We start from the raw sequence: 17,735 nt of genomic DNA, 5'->3' as shown, positions 1-17,735 counted from the left end.
CGGACGGACGGACGGACGGACGGACAGACAGACAGACAGACAGACAGACAGACAGACAGACAGACAGACAGACAGACAGACAGATAGATAGATAGATAGATAGATAGATAGATAGATAGATAGATAGATAGATAGATAGATAGATAGATAGAATGATGGATGGATGGATGGATGGTTAGATAGACCTATAAACAGATGGATAGAACTACGGACGGACAGACAGACAGACAGACAGACCCCACAAGAATAATAATATTAGACAACTTTGTCCTTGTGGGGACACATTTTTGATCCTTATGAGGAAAAACGGCTCATAAACCACACTTTGAAAATGTAAAAATGCAGATTGTTTGCTGTGAGGATTGGGTTCAAGGGTAGGTTTGGGGTAGGGGGATTGAATATACAGTCTGTACAGTATGAAGATCATTATGTCCCCATAAATGTGGTGTTTAAATGGCTTTATAGCTAGCGAGTCAAATTTTACATCTATGACAACCTTTGTACCCTAGTTGCACTGCAAAAAAAACATTGCTTACTATTGCTAAATTTTTTTATTGTTGAATCAGATTAACTTTTGTAGTCATCTTAACTTACATAAACTCACTACAAATAATAAGTTAACCTTTGCATGACACAAAGATCATTTGTGTAACCTGATTAACAGATTAAAATTAAAGCAAAAACATTTTACAGTTTTGTTTACAATTTGTTTACAGTGTGTGTGCAGGTTATATTTTTTTAATGTTGAGGTCAATTTAGAAAAAGGCATCAAACTTATCATAATTTCGATTTTTATTTTGTGATGTTAAAATGATTTTTTGACCCATAGGTCAACAGGTGGAGGGTTAATTCTTCTCAAATGTTCATTAAAAGCCAATACTGTAGAAGGTCCCTTCCAGATATCACATTTGGTGTGTTTAATTTGGGTGAAGTGCACAAAAAAAGGTAAAACATGAAAAGCAGTAACACTTTCCAATACACATAGTGGACTTTTATTCTAAATGTTGATGGCCATTTTTACTAAAGAAATGCAGCAATGACTTTAACGCTGACCATCCATAATGAACTGATGCATATTATTAGATTATCCCATGTCTCAATCATAATGCACCTCTTAATTTTACAATTTCAGAGTCTATTTACTGCTAATAGCATGTGTGCAAAAACTTTATGGTCATCAAAATCATTATGGTGATGATCCTACGAAAAGCACGATCACGTCACACCCGTTCCTTCATGTTAATACGATTAACACCGTTTTGATTGCATTCCTACCTGGGCATGAAGTTTTGACCTCTGAGCCTTGAATGTGACGCCTCCTGCGTGCTCCTGTGGTGATGGAGCAGATGATGGTGCTGGTGGAGCAGATCAGAGACTGCCGTTCCCACAAAACAGAAGTGTCGCTTTTGACTCCTGCATCAACAGAGACACACGTATAGATAGATATAAGAGCATTTATAATGTTATCTGAAAGATCTCAGCCATGAGCTCAGTGGTGTCACAAGTTATGTATTAGTTCATTTCTAGATGTCAGTTTAAACTAAGAATACAAGAAGAAACTTGTAAGGTTTACTAACAAGAGGTGTGAAATAATTTAGGGCCGCACTGTGGTCCTTAAAGGATAGTTCACACAGAAATGGAAAACAGTCAGCATTTACTTATCACAAAGTTATCTGAAGAACATTGAGAAAAAAAAACAGACAGACAAGGCAACTTCCTTTTTCTGTTCCTACTATTGATGTCAGTGGCAGTTTTTTTCCAACATTATACATTTAATGCATACTACAAATAATACATCTGTACTATTTTATCTTACTAAAATAAACAGTTAGTAATGTACATTATATTGAACTAATAAACTTTAATTAAAAAAACTCAACACAGTTTATAATGTAGCATATAATAGCATATACAGTTGAAGTCAGAATTATTTGCCCCCCTTTGAAGTTTTTTTTCTTTGTTAAATATTTCCCAAATTATGTTTAGCAGAGCAAGGAAATTTTCACAGTATGTCTAATAATATTTTTTCTTCTGGAAAGAGTCTTTGTTTTAATTCGGCTAAAATAAAAGCTATTTTTAATTTTTTTAAAAACATTTTAAGATCAAAATTATTAGCCCCTTTAATGCTATATATTTTCGATAGTCTACAGAACAAACCATCATTATACAATAACTAGCCTAATTACCGAAACCTGCCTAGTTAACCTAATTAACCTAGTTAAGCCTTTAAATGTCACTTTTATTACTGAATACAAGTGAAAAATCTTGAAAGATATCTAGTTAAATATTATTTACTGTCATCATGGCAAAGATAAAATAAATCAGTTGTTAAAACTATTATGTTTAGAAATGTGTTAATTTTCTGTTAAACAGAAATTATGCACAAAATAAACAGGGGGGCTAATAACAGTTTAACTTAATATTTTAGTTGGTTGACTGATGCAAGTTTAGATGACTATAAAAGTTTGATTTTCATTTGATTTAACTAAAAAAGTTTTTTTAGAGTGTATACTATACTCTCCCCTCCTTAATTTTTCTGCCAAGTATAAATGCCATTATTAATACGGGAGTAAATTTTTTTTACATTTACATTTTTTTACAACTCCCCAGTAAAATACAGATTTTTTTTTTTTACACTTAACATCAAACATTTAAATAAAAGAAAAGGGTTAGGGTTAATTATCTTTATTTTCTAAGCAAAAAGGCTTTATTGTAAATTGTATTCTAAAGAACATCAAAAATAAACTTAATAAAAAAAAATTACAAATGTATTAACTTATTTTTCGAAGCACAAAGACTTTCTTGGAAATTGTACTCTAATGATCGAAAGAAAGAAAGAATGAAAGAAAGAAAGAAAGAAAGAAAGAAAGACAAATATGAAGAAAAACTAAAAGAAAGAAGGAAAGAAAGAAAGAAAAAAAAGAAAAAAAGAAAGAAAAGAGAAAGACAGAAATAAAGGGAAAAAAGAAAGAAATAGACAAATATGAAGAAAAACAAAAAAAGAAGGACAGAAATAAAGAAAAATAGACAAATACGAAGAACAACAAAAAGAATGAAATAGACAAATACGAAGAAAGACAGAAAGAAATAAAAAAATAAAAAAATAAAGACAAATACAAAGACAGAAAGAACGAAAAAGACAGAAAGACAGACAGAAAGAAATAGACAAACACAAAGACAGAAAGAATGTTGTTTTATTTAATTAGTTGAGTGAAAAAACATATAAATAAATAAATAAATATTCTATCTATTAGTACAGTTGCCAGGATGAGCGCCTAACTAATCTAACTTAATTTGGGGGATTTCCTCAAACTTTCTGTAACACCCATGTGATTATGAGCCGATTAGCATGTGATTGTGAAACGTTCACACATTTAAATAGTGTATTTGCCCTCCAGGATGAAAGAGCTGAATGTGTGTATTTGGCATCGGGATTTGCACATCAAATATCCCTAAATAGCTGCCAAAATAAACTTTGTGCTCTAATGCCACAACATACTGCAATTCACACGCAACTGTTCTATGCATTTAAAACATCAGTATTGCAATGGGGGGGGGGGGGGGTCCTAGAGGGGGCTCTCAAAAACTTAATATCTGGCTAGACTTAGTGGTGTGAATGAGCTTTTCACAGTCAGCTGAAGTTCATTAGCAACAATAAGCTTCTTTTGTCACTGCCTGAATACACGTCACATCTGAAGGATAAGATGGAGAAACACTAACATGCAGAATAACTAATATTTGTGCTAAGAGCTCAAAGTAATTTCCTTTCTGGCAATTGTTTAACAAAATAGTTTTTACCAGGATTTGTCACTTTTACCACATGTGACATACCATGTGACTACTTCTTCAACATCTTAGGATATACTTCAATTCAGTTAATATTTCTAATGACCGATTTCCGTTTAGTTCACAGTATTAACAAACTATTAAATAACATTACTAGCTTAATAAACTACTATTAACTGCTTATTAATAGTTAGATAATTGGCTTTAGGTTTTGAGATTAGGGATGTAGAGTAAGATCATACTTTATAACTAATAAAGACTTAATATTTTAATAGGCAGGTAATAAGCTAGCAGTTAATAGCATGAATTATGACAAACTAATGTGTTATCCTAATTTCTAATAACTATTTTTACCATAATACCATTCTTACTATAAAAACAGTACACAATATTTTGCTAATTATTTTGCATGATATTATGGTAATCAGCTTAAAGTGAGCTCAACTATGTTAACTAGGTTATTTAGGCAAGTTAGGTTAATTAGGCAAATCATTGGACAGCATGTACAAAAATAATTTCTAATTAATTTCTAATCTCTAAATATTTTAGCTCTAAGAAATAATGTATTTAAATTGGTACGTTATTGATTTTGAAGCTCATCACAGTGCTGTGTTCATTAATTTTACACGTTTATTTATACTATTGTGTACTTGTTTAATTGAATAAAGTGTTTGTTTCTTTGAATCTTTTTATTTTAAAGCTATTAATTAATTGTATTATTATATTATACTATTATTTCATTAATTTCCTTTGGATTAGTCCCTTTATTAATCAGGGGTTGCCACAGCGGAATAAACCACCAAATAATCCAGCATATGTTTTACACAGCGGATGTTTTACTCATATGGTTATTATTATTAATTCATAAAAAAATTTACTTTTACAATAAGCTTTTTTCTCCAAACATTACAACAGACCCCAGTCAATCATGTGAATGACAGGTAAACAGTAACTTAAGTTATTTTTAGAAGTTTGTATTTGATATGCTCATTTACATTTTAATCTCATCTCATATATTCATTTAGCCAGTGGTCCTCGTGACATAAATCAAAATTTGTACAAAAAAAAAAAGAAGTCTTGCGCTAAAAGGTCAAATCACATTCAAACTGTAACCACTGAATCAAACTTAACTTGAATATAAATCACTCACTCATCAATCTGCAATCTATAGCTGTGTGTAAAATAATGTGGATTAATGGTGAAATTCTGGAACAAATTAAATATTAAATTATTTTTTTAGTTTTGAATGCGTCTAATAATCCCAAGAAATTCCTTTACAAACTAACTAAGATGTTACTGACATCTGGTGGCAGGGACTGGAGTTTTTAGCTCAGGTACAACTGAATCTGAAAATAGTTGTGGTGCATGATGGGAGATGTAGTTTTTACCTCGCGGAACCATTTTGGTGTTTTTCTGTGGTATTTAGCAAACAATTTAATTTATTTACTATGAGAAAAATATGATTTTTGTCATGATATGGATAACTGATTGCTGTCTACAAACGTAATAGCTGACTACGTACCACTGCAAATTAATTATAAAAATGATTCAACAGAATAAATCAGAATAAATCCAAGAGAAAAAAAATGTATTCGTTTACACCTGATTTTTTTTAACAGAAACCTATATAAGGCTGGCAATCTCAGAGATTCTTAGCCTATGCTTTTATCAAACTCATTTGTTTGCAACTTATTTTATGCAAATTGCAATACACTTTATGTAAATAGTTTGTGTATAAATACGACCAGCAACTGTCATTTTTAATTTGATTGTGTCATTCACAGAGTGCTTAATGAGTTTGTAGTTCTTTCCCTCATTAAAAGCGTGCAGAACACATTGTATTTTTTATATATTTATATACATCTTCGATTTAAATCAAAGTTTGCAATGATGTTATTCTCCTCATAGCTGGTTGGTTTGGTTAGGGGCTCACAGCTTATTAATTAAGATTTTGTTTAGGAAATGAATAATGAACGGGAAAACACATGTGTATCCAAAGCAAGTGCAGATAGTGAGTGTTGTCAGATGACCAATAGAGGGCGCTAATTTTAATGTTTTATAACATCACTCAATGATTTTTGCCAGTTGTTCAAACTACTTTTTGAAAATGAGCTGAATCAACGCAATTCTTGAGTTGGTTTGGGACAATTAAATTGTTTTGTGTTCAATCCACTTAAAGTTGTAAAAAACAAAGAATGAAGTTAACTTATTTTGTGTTGGGATAACATAAAAGAATTGTGGAACCCAGCATTTTTTTTAGTGCACATTAAAAAAAAACTGTCACTGGTATATAGGTTTTAGTTCAACAAGTATTATTACACTACAACAATTTAAAGAATACATAAAACAACCTTTTCCTAATCAAAGCTAATCTCAGAATTGTGAGAATATTTTAAAGACATTTTTTATTAATTTTTTCTATCTCTTGAATGTTCACAAACCGACATTTCTCCTATACAGATGCAAAGTCTTCCTTGCTCTGATTTAGAAACAATGGGCTACAATGATGTGCCACAAATAATAGCTTGAATAAAAATCCCATATTGATTTCTAACTGATAAATTATTTCATTACTCTAATATAATATTATTAAAGAAACTGTAATAAACATGTTTGAAATATCAGAATAGGATTTGGCAAAAACAATAAATAAAAAAATAAAAAAATAAATAAATAATAAAAGAAACAAACATTTTAAAGACATGTTTTATTACAAATACATATCAAATATAGTTTTGTATTTACAAAGGATATACATGGATAAAACATATAACTTAAATTTTAAGAATATCAGAATTAACATTTGTTTTATTGCTTTTACATAACACAAGAAGCCATACATCAGTTCACTGTACACAATACAGTTTCTGCCCTTAGTCTTTTGTGTGATAGAGATCTTTCTGTCAGCTCCAGTAAGCCTGGGGAACGAGATGATAGCCAAAGTTTCTTCCATAAACCTGAAATAAAGGATAGAGAAGTAGTTGGTCATTTTTTCACTTATTTGCATCATATAGTTGGTGACAATGCTCAAAACTAAAACAATAATGATACTAATTTTCAAATTAATCTTTTCAAAACTATTTTTTAAGCATTCAGTTTGTAGACAGATGTCAATAATGGGATTATCTTGTTACTGAGTGAAATCTGCATTATGAATAAGCTAAATAGTATTTAATATGGTTAAAAAATGAAAATATTGACCATATACTGTACATCAGTGTTTCCCAACCCTGTTCCTGGATGCACACCAACAGTACATATTTTAAATGTCTCCCTTATCTGACCAATTAACTTCAGGTTTTGGAGTCTCTTCTAATCTTCTGATGAGTTGATTCAGGTGTGTTTGATTAGGGAGAGGTTGAAAATGTGTACTGTTGGTGTGCCTTCAGGAACAGGGTTGGGAAACACTGCTGAATACAAAAAATGATGAACTTTTATTATTTTATCCACACACTGGTGTTTTGCGACACCTAGAGGTTAATTTAGGATACTGCAATAAGTCTGGAAATTATTGCTTTTGTCCAAAGAAATTAATTGCACTTAAACTACTGTTTAATTGAACAAATTAATATTTGGAAAATGTTCAACTAAATAGTTTATTAACCACCCTCTATTTAAAATGTGGAAATATTAAAATCCAGTGTACACATATATGACACTTTACATAATGGATAAATGTGATAAAAATGTGTACCCTATATTTCCACTGCAATACAAGTATAATTACAATGTATATAAATTAATTAGTATGGTGCTGTTCATATGTTTTATAACAATATAAATATGACTTATAAGCCCAAGTAAACATTCAAAAATTTTAATATATTATATTATTTACAATATTAAGTAAATCATGATGAATTTCACCTAAACAATTTATTGACCATCCTACAATTATATATATATATATATATATATATATATATATATATATATATATATATATATATATATATATATATATATATATATATATATATATATATATATATATACACACACACACACACACATATACATACACATACATATACAAAAATACATATTTTAATCTGCAATGAAAGTATCACTACATTGCACATAGATTGTGGTAAAGGCTTAATATATAAAATGATTATATAGAACAATTTATACTTTTTTTTCTAATATTATTTTGTTTATTTAAATATTATTTAATGTTTTAATTATTCTGAATATTAATTAATATGACCGAGAGTGTGTGTCTACTTTTCATTCACATAAATAAATTACTTTTTTTTTACATAATTATCAAATTTTATTACATTAATTAGTTATGAAATAAATGCTCTCTTGATGAACATAGTTCATTTAATATATATTTTTAATATAACCCAAACTTAACATTTTGACTCATTTTTTCAATCTTCTTTTTGACATTTGACACACGCACGCACACACACACGTGAATATACAACAATTTTATATAACTCTATTACATTAGGTAATGATGAAATAAATGTTGTCTTGGTGAATTTTATTTATATATATATATATATATATAATTTAACTAATAATTAATTTTACAAGAGTTGCCAGACAAATAAATTATTTAATACACTAATATATAATTTTACATCTATTTTAATATAACATAAACATGACATTTTGACTTTTTATTTTATAAAATCTTTTTTTTTTTACATTTCTCATACACATATATAATTTTATATAACTCTATTACATTAAGTAATTATGAAAAATGTAGTCTTAGTGAGTTTTTTTTTCCAGAAATATTTACAAATTGATTTTAAAAAACTGGCCGGAAAAATCAATTATTTAATACACTAATATATCATTTAATATTCTTTTCTATAACAGAAGCATGCCATTTTACTACATTTTGCCATCTTCTTTGACATTGACATTAGTAAAATAAAATAATACTGAAACAACACAAAATACACAATCAAAAACTTCAACAATAAAAACATCACCATAATAACTTGGTACCATACCTGGTACGGTGTCTGTGTCATCTGCCCGCACTGTTGACTCTGGATGAAGCCGTCAATATTGACCAAGCCGTTTTGCTCCATTGAATGCTGCTGTGTAAAGCCTCCATATTGCTCCCTGTACTGTCCTCCATAACCAGAGAAGTCCTCGTACTGTCCATCACAGCGTGTGTAAACCTGCTCAGTCCCAACAAAACCCCCACCCACAGACGAACACTCAAAACTCGACAAAGAGCATCCACTTGAATTTTCCTGTCTCCTGTAGCTCAGCTCTTCTTCACTGAGCCCCAGCTGAGAAGACAAAAAGGAGATGTATCGTATTGTGAGCCTCAGAGTCTCAATTTTGGTCAGGGTTTGTCCTACCGGAGCTACTGAAGCAGGTAAGAAGCTCCTGAGATGATGAAGAGCTTTGGTCAGATCCCTCATCCTCAGCTTCTCCTTCTCACTAGCGTTCTGTCGCTGCTCGCTCGGGTTCTTCAGCCTCAATCTCCGCTTTTTCTTCATGATATTTGAAGATTTGACTGATTTATAGCACGGAGGTTTGGGTTGATGAGATGGTGAATAGCTCTGATCCGGTGAAGTTGTCTCTGGAGAGGAAATGCTGGAAAACTCAGACTCGGAGCTGGAACTGCTCCATTGGTTCTTGCTTGAGGTTTGCATGTCGTGGGTCTGTGCTGGTGAATGGAGGATGGAGGTTTATATGTTGGATTTTGGAGGTGCGAGGTGACACCTCTGCAGGCTCACGGTAGCCATCGCTGTCTCTGAGAGCTTAGTATCTGGCCTGGATCTGTCTGGGAAACGCTGGGAGAGGCTGCAGGAGTACGAGGTGTGAATTTTGACTCCTCGTCAAAACAACAAACCAGAGCAGAGGTTCTCCTGGAGGTTGTGCAACTGAGCAAACAACGTGTGCTTTTTTGTTTGTTGTGTTTTAATGTCAGTGAAAATTCTGCTTTTGATCATTTGATTTAAAAAAAATGGTGGTAAAACGTACTACGTGTTTGTGTAAAATAAAGTAAAATCTGCAGTTGTGAGTAAGATTTTTAAATATAATTAATGATATTTTTATTCTTCAAGAACACATTAAATCGGTCTGAAGTAACATTTATACAATATTATTAAATAGTATAAATATTATAAATTATTTTAAAATATATATTTATGTTGGCGACATGGTGGCTCAGGGGTTAGCAGTGTTGCCTCACAGTAAGAAGGTCGCTGGTTTAAGTCCCGGCTGGGTCAGTTGGCATTTCTGTGTGGAGTTTACATGTTCTCCCCGTGTTCGCGTGGGTTTCCTCCGGGTGCTCCGGTTTCCCCCACAGTCCATAGACATGCACTATAGGTGTTAAACTAAATCAGCCGTAGTGTATGTGTGTGAATGACAGTGTGTATGGATATTTCCCAGTACTGGGTTGCAGCTGGAAGGGCATCCGCTATATGCTGGATGACTTGGCGGTTCATTCCGCTGTGGCGACCCCTGATTAATAAAGGGACTAAGCCGAAAGAAAATGAATGAATGAATATATTTATGTTTATTATTATGAATTATTTAATTATTTTGTGAATTAATTATTAAATAAATAAAAAATAAGTGATAATATTATAAGTTATAACTTATTGAAATAATCAATGTGCTTATTTATAATTTCATTCATAACTTTTATTATTTACATTTCTTGGGCTTACACATTTTTAGCTTTAATTTATGTCTATTCATTACATTTTTGTGTGTATGTAGTTATTTATTCATTTCTTTTCTACAGTTTTTATTATGTACCGGTGGAATAATTTCATTCTGCATTGCATCATTGTGTGCTGTTTTGAATGACAATAAAAGGAATCTTGAATTTGATAAAGTTTTGTTACTTTTGACCAGCTTAATCCATTGTTGGTCAATAAAAGTGTGTGTTATATAAAATTATATTCTTTTAAACTTTCTAATTATCAAAAAATCTCAAGGAAAAAAAATTGTGGTTTATACAAATATACTTCTTCACATTGATAATAATATAAAGTGTTTCCTAAGCAACAAATCAGCATATAAGAATAATCATATGGAAAAATTGGATCTAGTAAAATCTTTTTCTTCTTACTGCATTTCTTAATTCAGGTCATAATTCGAACTCATTAAATAATTACTTTGTATAGTTTTTATTTTACATTCTTAGGCAATACAAAACACAGATGTTTCTGCACAGCGCCTTCCTCGATGTGACACAATCCTCTCCACCCTTTTCTCCCACAGTCAATCACATTATGTCATTAGTTAAAAACAATCTCATTTTTATTCCAATACACTATAATTAACCACACCAATATTTACCATCACCTGTAATATTTCAGGAAAATAACATATCAATTAATTTATTAAAATCACTTACACCAAGAGGAATGAATGAAGAGTTTGACCTTTCTGTGTTTTGTTAACGGTTTGTTGTTTAGCTAAAATATTGTGAATCGTGGATTTTGAGGATGCAATGATACAAACAATGTGATGAAAATGTATTTCTAATGTTTTGGACTGTTTATTGCATTGATGTAGACATGAATAAGAAAATGATGATAATTGATATGCTATTTTCTAGTGAAATAATGTTTTTGAAGGTGAAGGTAAATATTTCTTGTGTGGTTATTTATAGTATATTATATTGAGAATGAGATCGTATTTAAATATTGAGTAGCCGTCTAAACTAATGACGTAATGTGATTGATTGTGGGATAAAAGGGTGGAGTGAGAGGATTGTATCACACTGAGGAAGGCATTGTGCCGAAATGTCTGTGTTATGCATCACCTAAGAATGTAAAATAAAAAAAGTAATTATTTAATGAGTGCGGACCATGACCTTCTGAATAATATTATTGACAGTTCAATTCAATTCAATTCACCATTATTTGTATAGCGCTTTTACAACGTAGGTTGTGTCAAAGCAGCTTCACATAAAAGATCATAGTAAATTAAAACAGTGTAGTTCACTTTCCAAAGTTTAAGTTCAGTTCAGTTTAATAATCAGTAACCTTCATTGCAAACTTCATTACTGTATTTCTTAAGAAACACAATCAATTGATCTAATAGAGATTAATAATCTAATAAATAGAGATAATAAACTTCTTATATCTAATAAATAGAGATTTGGTAAGCCATCCTGAAATTCCCTTCAACATTGCAGCAATCTTACAAACCTCACATTTTGAACGGTGGTGTAGGCTTAATAAAATGATGCTTATATCTTTGTTTTAGACTAAAATAGCAAGACACAATCATTTGATGATTTCTATCTTCACTGCACATGCCTATACTCAATGATAACCTACAGTGCTAGTAGTCAACCCAATAATTCAAAACTTCTGCTGATTTTGTGTATTGGGTTGTATTTCAAAGAGCTAAGCAGCGTAATTGACCTTAATTATGTTTAATGGTGCTTAATAAACTCCATTAGCAGATTGCACTTGAGGTGTGACATTCACACAAACTGGTGAGCAGGTTTACAGTTTTGTGGTCGAGCTAGTCATTCACTCGGTGAAGTAAAGTGGGTCTCATTCAGAGACCCAAAGTGTTAATGAGATCGTTTCTTAAAGCGAATATTACGATCGGCTTGAGTGAACAGACATATTTTTTGTGGAAACTGTTTGAGGACCCAAATAGAAATCAAACAAACGCTCTATTTTTGTCACATTTAATCGAATTATGCTAATAAAAGTATTATTTATTTAATATAATAAATGATGAATAGCATACAGTGTCTCAGTATGTATTATTTAGCTAAACGTGAATCGTGGCATTAGTTACTATTAGTTACTGTTGAAGTTACCTCATCGTTAGCCTAGGCTTTGTTGTAGAAAGACGCTAGGTGCTTCTTCACATGACTCTGTAAAATGGGCTATCTTTAAATTCATGGAAAAAAAATCTCAAGTAATAAAAATCTCAATTAACACATTAAGAGACCAAAAAGCTGCTCACCGTTAAACCGCCGACCGTCGTGCTATCAAGCCGTGACCAGGTGATGTCCAATTAACGTCAGGATATGGCTGTATGCGATATTTGTCTGTTCTCAGAACATTCAAAACTCGCTTGTGTGCGAGCGTGTGTGTGCGTGCGTGTGTGTGTGTGTGTGTTTCGGGGTAGGATAGGAAACATTTAGGACACATTCCATTGTCGTAGAAAATTATGGGGTTATAATTTTTTTAATGTTCACTATAAATTATAAAGTAGCCTAGTCTAGTAGTATTTTTTAATGTCCAAGAATGATGGTAAAATAATACTTTTATGCTAACTAGCATACTTTTTATTACTGAATGTTATGCTGCACTTGTACATAATTTTTTTAATTTGTTCATAACTGGGCTGTTCACACTGTAAAACAGTTTTCTTGGTCCTATTAGTGTTCATCAAACCTAAAACATTAAAAAAAAAACATATACTGTATTTTATGAAGTGTAGTTTTTAATGCAATTCCAAAACCAATGTTTTGTGTTGTGGTGTGTTTTTATAACTTTGCATATGATGGCATTTTACGTTTATTTTTTATCAAACATATAAAGGTTCAAAACAGCAGCAGCGAAATAACACACATCTGATGTGTTTCAGACACCCATTGATGTTCATTTGTAAGCGAACTGAGACCCATTATTTTTATGTTTCAGAAAGCAGCGTTCAAACTTATTCAAATGAATTGCGCTAACATAATTGCACCAGAGTTTATTTTAATTCTCCCAAACCTTCAAACATGTGTACATAGACTAAAGCAATGCTCAAGCTGTGCAATTTTGGCCACATTTTGGTCCTCCAAGTTTTGACAATCCATAAATACTAACATAACCTTTTGATCGTTGGTTTCACGTGCTCACCAATTTACAGCCAGCCAATTAATGCTACCCTGATTAAAGTCTTCCTCCAAGGATTTCAGACTCATTGACTTCTAATACAACTACCATCAAACCGAAAGAATACATGGGGGATTCGTTTAAAAAGACCTTTCATTTCATTTCTGATGAGTCTTATTCTTACCCGTGTCCATTTTGATCCATCAATGGTACAGTCTGACATCATGACAGCTGAGATCTTTCAGTGTGACAAGAGAATTGTTCTGTCTGACAACCTACAATCTCAAAGGACTATTTGAATTTGTAGAGTGAGCCCAGCTTAAAGGGATAGTTCAGCCAAAAATGAAAAATTGTTCAGTATTTGCTCACCCTCAAGTGGTTCCAAAGCTTTTTTCTGTTAAACACAAAAGAAGATATTGTGAATAATGTTGTAAATTGGCAGACATTGACATCCATAGTAGGGAAAACAAATACTTTGGAAGTCTTACTTTTTTCGAGAATACTTTTTACTTTTTGGGTAAACTTTACCTTCAAAGGCACAATATGTAATTTTTTCACTATGTTATGAACTGATTCACAACAAACAAAGTCCAATATTGATGACGCTGTCGCTGAGTGTGGATCATGAGAGTTGTGGACCTCATTACAGAAATCATGCTGATGGATGAGTTAAGCATTCAACACTTATTATCATGGTAATATGAATAAGAGTAAGACTGAAAGCTGTGGAAGTTAAACAAGAGTGCTGAATCAGTTGCAGCAGAGCTTTTATTATGCCACAGTCTAAACTTCCAGTTCTTAAGCTCATGATCATACGGAGAATCAGCTCTTTTTTATCATACTAAAAACATTTTAGGCTTCTGTTATAATTCAGCTCCGTGTAGTCTAATGAAACACACAACATATTAAAGCATCTTTGGTGTTTCCCTGTTTTCTATAAGAACAAAAACCTGAAATCAAGGGTGTGTGACATCATTAGCATGAGATTTCTCTGGATTTGAACATTCTTCAAAACATTTGGGATAATGAAAGGATAATAGGGTATATGCAGAGCTAGTGTTTCTTTCCAACACAATCTCACGACAATTCGTAACTTTTTGATTTAGTGGCTAATTCATGTGAATTCGTACAATCTAATTCGTACAATTTAGTACGATTTGCTCATCTCCCAATGACGGTTGGGTTTAGGTGTAACTAGTCTTTTGCATCTCTTCTGTGTTGTGTAAATAAATATTCACTCTGTTATATCTTTTATTGATTTTATTATTGTGAAAACAGTTAGAACAGAAAAATGAGCGCAGATCTAATCTACCAGCCTCCTGCAATGGCTTCCTCCTACATACTCTACAATGAATTTCCTTTTTTTTAGGTAACAAAGGGGGCGCTCTACATGTAAAACAATAAATAAATGTTAACCCCTTCCTTCCCATTAGTATTTTAATGTATGCAAGTGGAGAGATACAATATAACCCTGTTACATTGGGATGGGGTTAGGTGCCATGCCTCCTTTTTAAAATCGTACAAATTCGTACGACTGAATTAGCCACTAAACTGACGAAATGTAAAATACTTACGTTTTCTCGTGAGGCTGTTTCTTCCCATACTGATAAACCTTCGGTGAACGATTAATATGACTTTTTTTTCCATTTTATACAGTTCCTTTTACAGCATTAATGTTGTAATGTAATTAAAATATAATCAGTTAAATAGACTTCGGCCTTCATTTAGTTGCTCAAGCATAAAACGAGACGAAAAGCCATTTACTCGCACGCGCCCATCAGGATCAGCAGGCTAGCGCAGAAGCTCCATTGAATATACTGGGCTAAAATAAATGTTCATATTTTAAACACATGGCGGGGAAAAATGTAATTTAACTCAGTGCTTGTTGTACAATCTGAGGCCCACTTTATATCAGATATCACTCAGCCAGTGGAGATCGCTGATTTTTAAAGAAAGCATACCTTAAACACAGTGATTTTGTACAGTTCTCTGGAAGCGCTTGACCCAGGTTACTGACAAATTAAAAGTCCTTCCGCATATACTCTATTCAGCAAAATATTTCTGTTCAATTGGTTTTTGAATAATTTAATTTAAAAAAATTACATATTGTGCTGTTGCGAGAACCTTGCCAAATTCCAAAATATAATTTGGTAAGCTGGGTGAATAGTTTTAGTTTACCCGGCTAGTTTAATGGGCTATATGCACAGCTAGTGTTTTTCAGCCACCGGTAAACTTATGGTGAAAGGTTACTGTGACTAATTTAAATTTTATAAGCTTTCCTTTTACAGCATCAACGTTGTAATGCAATTGATACATTCAGTTAAATAGACTTCAGCATTCATTTAGTTGTTTAAGCGTAAAACGAGACGAAAGACTGCGTAAGTGCTAGCGCCATCAGTAGCAGCAGGCTAGCGCAGAAACTCCTTTGAAAATACTGAGGTAAAATTAATATTCATATTTTAAAAACATGGCAGGGACAACTGGAATTTAAGCAGAGCTTCTTCTCCGGTCTGAGACTCACTTTATATTGTATATCTTTCAGGCAGTGAAGATCAGTGATTTTTAAAGAAAATAGATCTTAAACATGGCGATTTTGTAGTGGAAAGACGGTTCACCAGAAGTGCTTGCGCTGGTCCATGTGCATATATCCCATTGCACATAGCTAATCATGAAAATTTGCCAGCTAGTTTCTTGAGAACTGCTTCTCTGATGACCTATCTGACCGGTGTTGTGACCTCCAGGCCGCCCTCTCGCTCTGTCTTTCTGTAGTGTGAGAGTGAATGAGCAGCGTGCCACATTTGGCACCTCAGTCCTGCAGGAAAATGAGGGAAGCTGCCACCTGTGTGTGTTTTTACACTCTTCTTTCAGACTACCATTAAAAAAAATAGTAAATATATGAACTTAATGCTTATATTTTGTGCAGGGCCATGTGTATAAAATTGCATTTGTGCAATTTATCTGTTACCAGCTTGAACGTTGTTAAAGTTACTCTAGGAAAACCAGCTTTTACTGTGTCTTACTGAAAGTGAAGTGAAAAGTTTTACACCTTAGGTATGAAACATGAAAAGTGACTTAATCACAGTGTAGATATAAACTGTGCATTAATAAATCTGACATTGCACAAGCAAATTTGTAATGTTGTTGATATTTTCTAAAAGAAAACTGTGAAAAATATAATTCTGCAGCCAAAAACATTGATTTATAAAGATTAAAAAATTTAATAAAAAATAAGAGAGGTATATCTTAGCACAGCAAGTTATAATCTAGCAAATCTGCTGAAATGATTATCTAGATTTTGTTTCACACCTTCTGCATAAATAAATGCCCATAACAGGAGGTGTGAGTAATTCACACGTGAGCACTGGCTTTGTTTTCACAAGTGCCTTTCCATGCGCAGACTCACAGAAAAGCATGGGAACTTAAAATACTGTGGTTTTCCCATTTTCCTTTCAATATATTGTGCTGAGAAATAAAAGCATACACAAACCACTGAAGACCAGATTTAAAATTATGTCTTATATTTTATTTTTATACCATCAAAAAAACAAAACAACATAAACCAATCTTTTCTTATTTAAATATTTGAAAATGTGGTATAAAAGAAGCGTTTTATGTTAACTTAATAATATAATTGACTTAAAGCTATTGCTATAGAGCCCCTTTTTGCTTTAGAGATGTCCTGTTAAAAATACATTTACACAGCCTTTTCTTTGGTCAGAACAACAGAGTCAATGGCTTAATTCAATCATTATTTGGAGCCATATTAACTATTTAAATAATCTACATTTTTTCCTCTTTAGAATTATACACACATCACATACAAATATATTTTAAAAGTGTCTATTTTCATACAAACGATGTCATTTTGCTGTAGTATGATCATCTTCTACTGAAAAGGCATGACAAACAATAGTTGAAAAGATGGGAATCTGAAGAACATTAAAACACGATAAAAATATAATAATCTAATGTGAAATAAATACCGTACCACAGTAGTAAACAAATACAACACAACAAAATCTAGCTGATGACAGAAAGCTAGTGAACGGGTAAAACTGGAGATAAAGATTTTTCAGCAAAAAACAACTTTTTGTTTACAGATAAACAAATAAATGAAAGTGAAACGCATATATTTCTTTTAAAGATAGAAATTAACAG

At 32.1% G+C, this 17,735-nt stretch overlaps 1 protein-coding gene across 1 annotated transcript; it reads right to left on the bottom strand.

The window, feature by feature from the left end:
* Nucleotides 1-6,689: 6,689 nt before the first annotated feature.
* On the bottom strand, nucleotides 6,690-9,419 carry mespba (mesoderm posterior ba). Its single transcript, XM_056462605.1, has 2 exons — nucleotides 8,763-9,419; nucleotides 6,690-6,743 (listed from the first exon to the last, which is right to left on the bottom strand). The coding sequence occupies exons 1-2, from the start codon at nucleotides 9,417-9,419 to the stop codon at nucleotides 6,690-6,692; spliced, it is 711 nt and encodes a 236-aa protein (XP_056318580.1).
* Nucleotides 9,420-17,735: the final 8,316 nt, after the last annotated feature.

The sequence above is a fragment of the Danio aesculapii genome, chromosome 7 (assembly GCF_903798145.1).
Source record: "Danio aesculapii chromosome 7, fDanAes4.1, whole genome shotgun sequence".
Lineage (NCBI taxonomy): Eukaryota > Metazoa > Chordata > Actinopteri > Cypriniformes > Danionidae > Danio > Danio aesculapii.
Note: the sequence above shows the minus strand (reverse complement) of the source record. Positions and strands in the feature narration are given on the sequence as shown.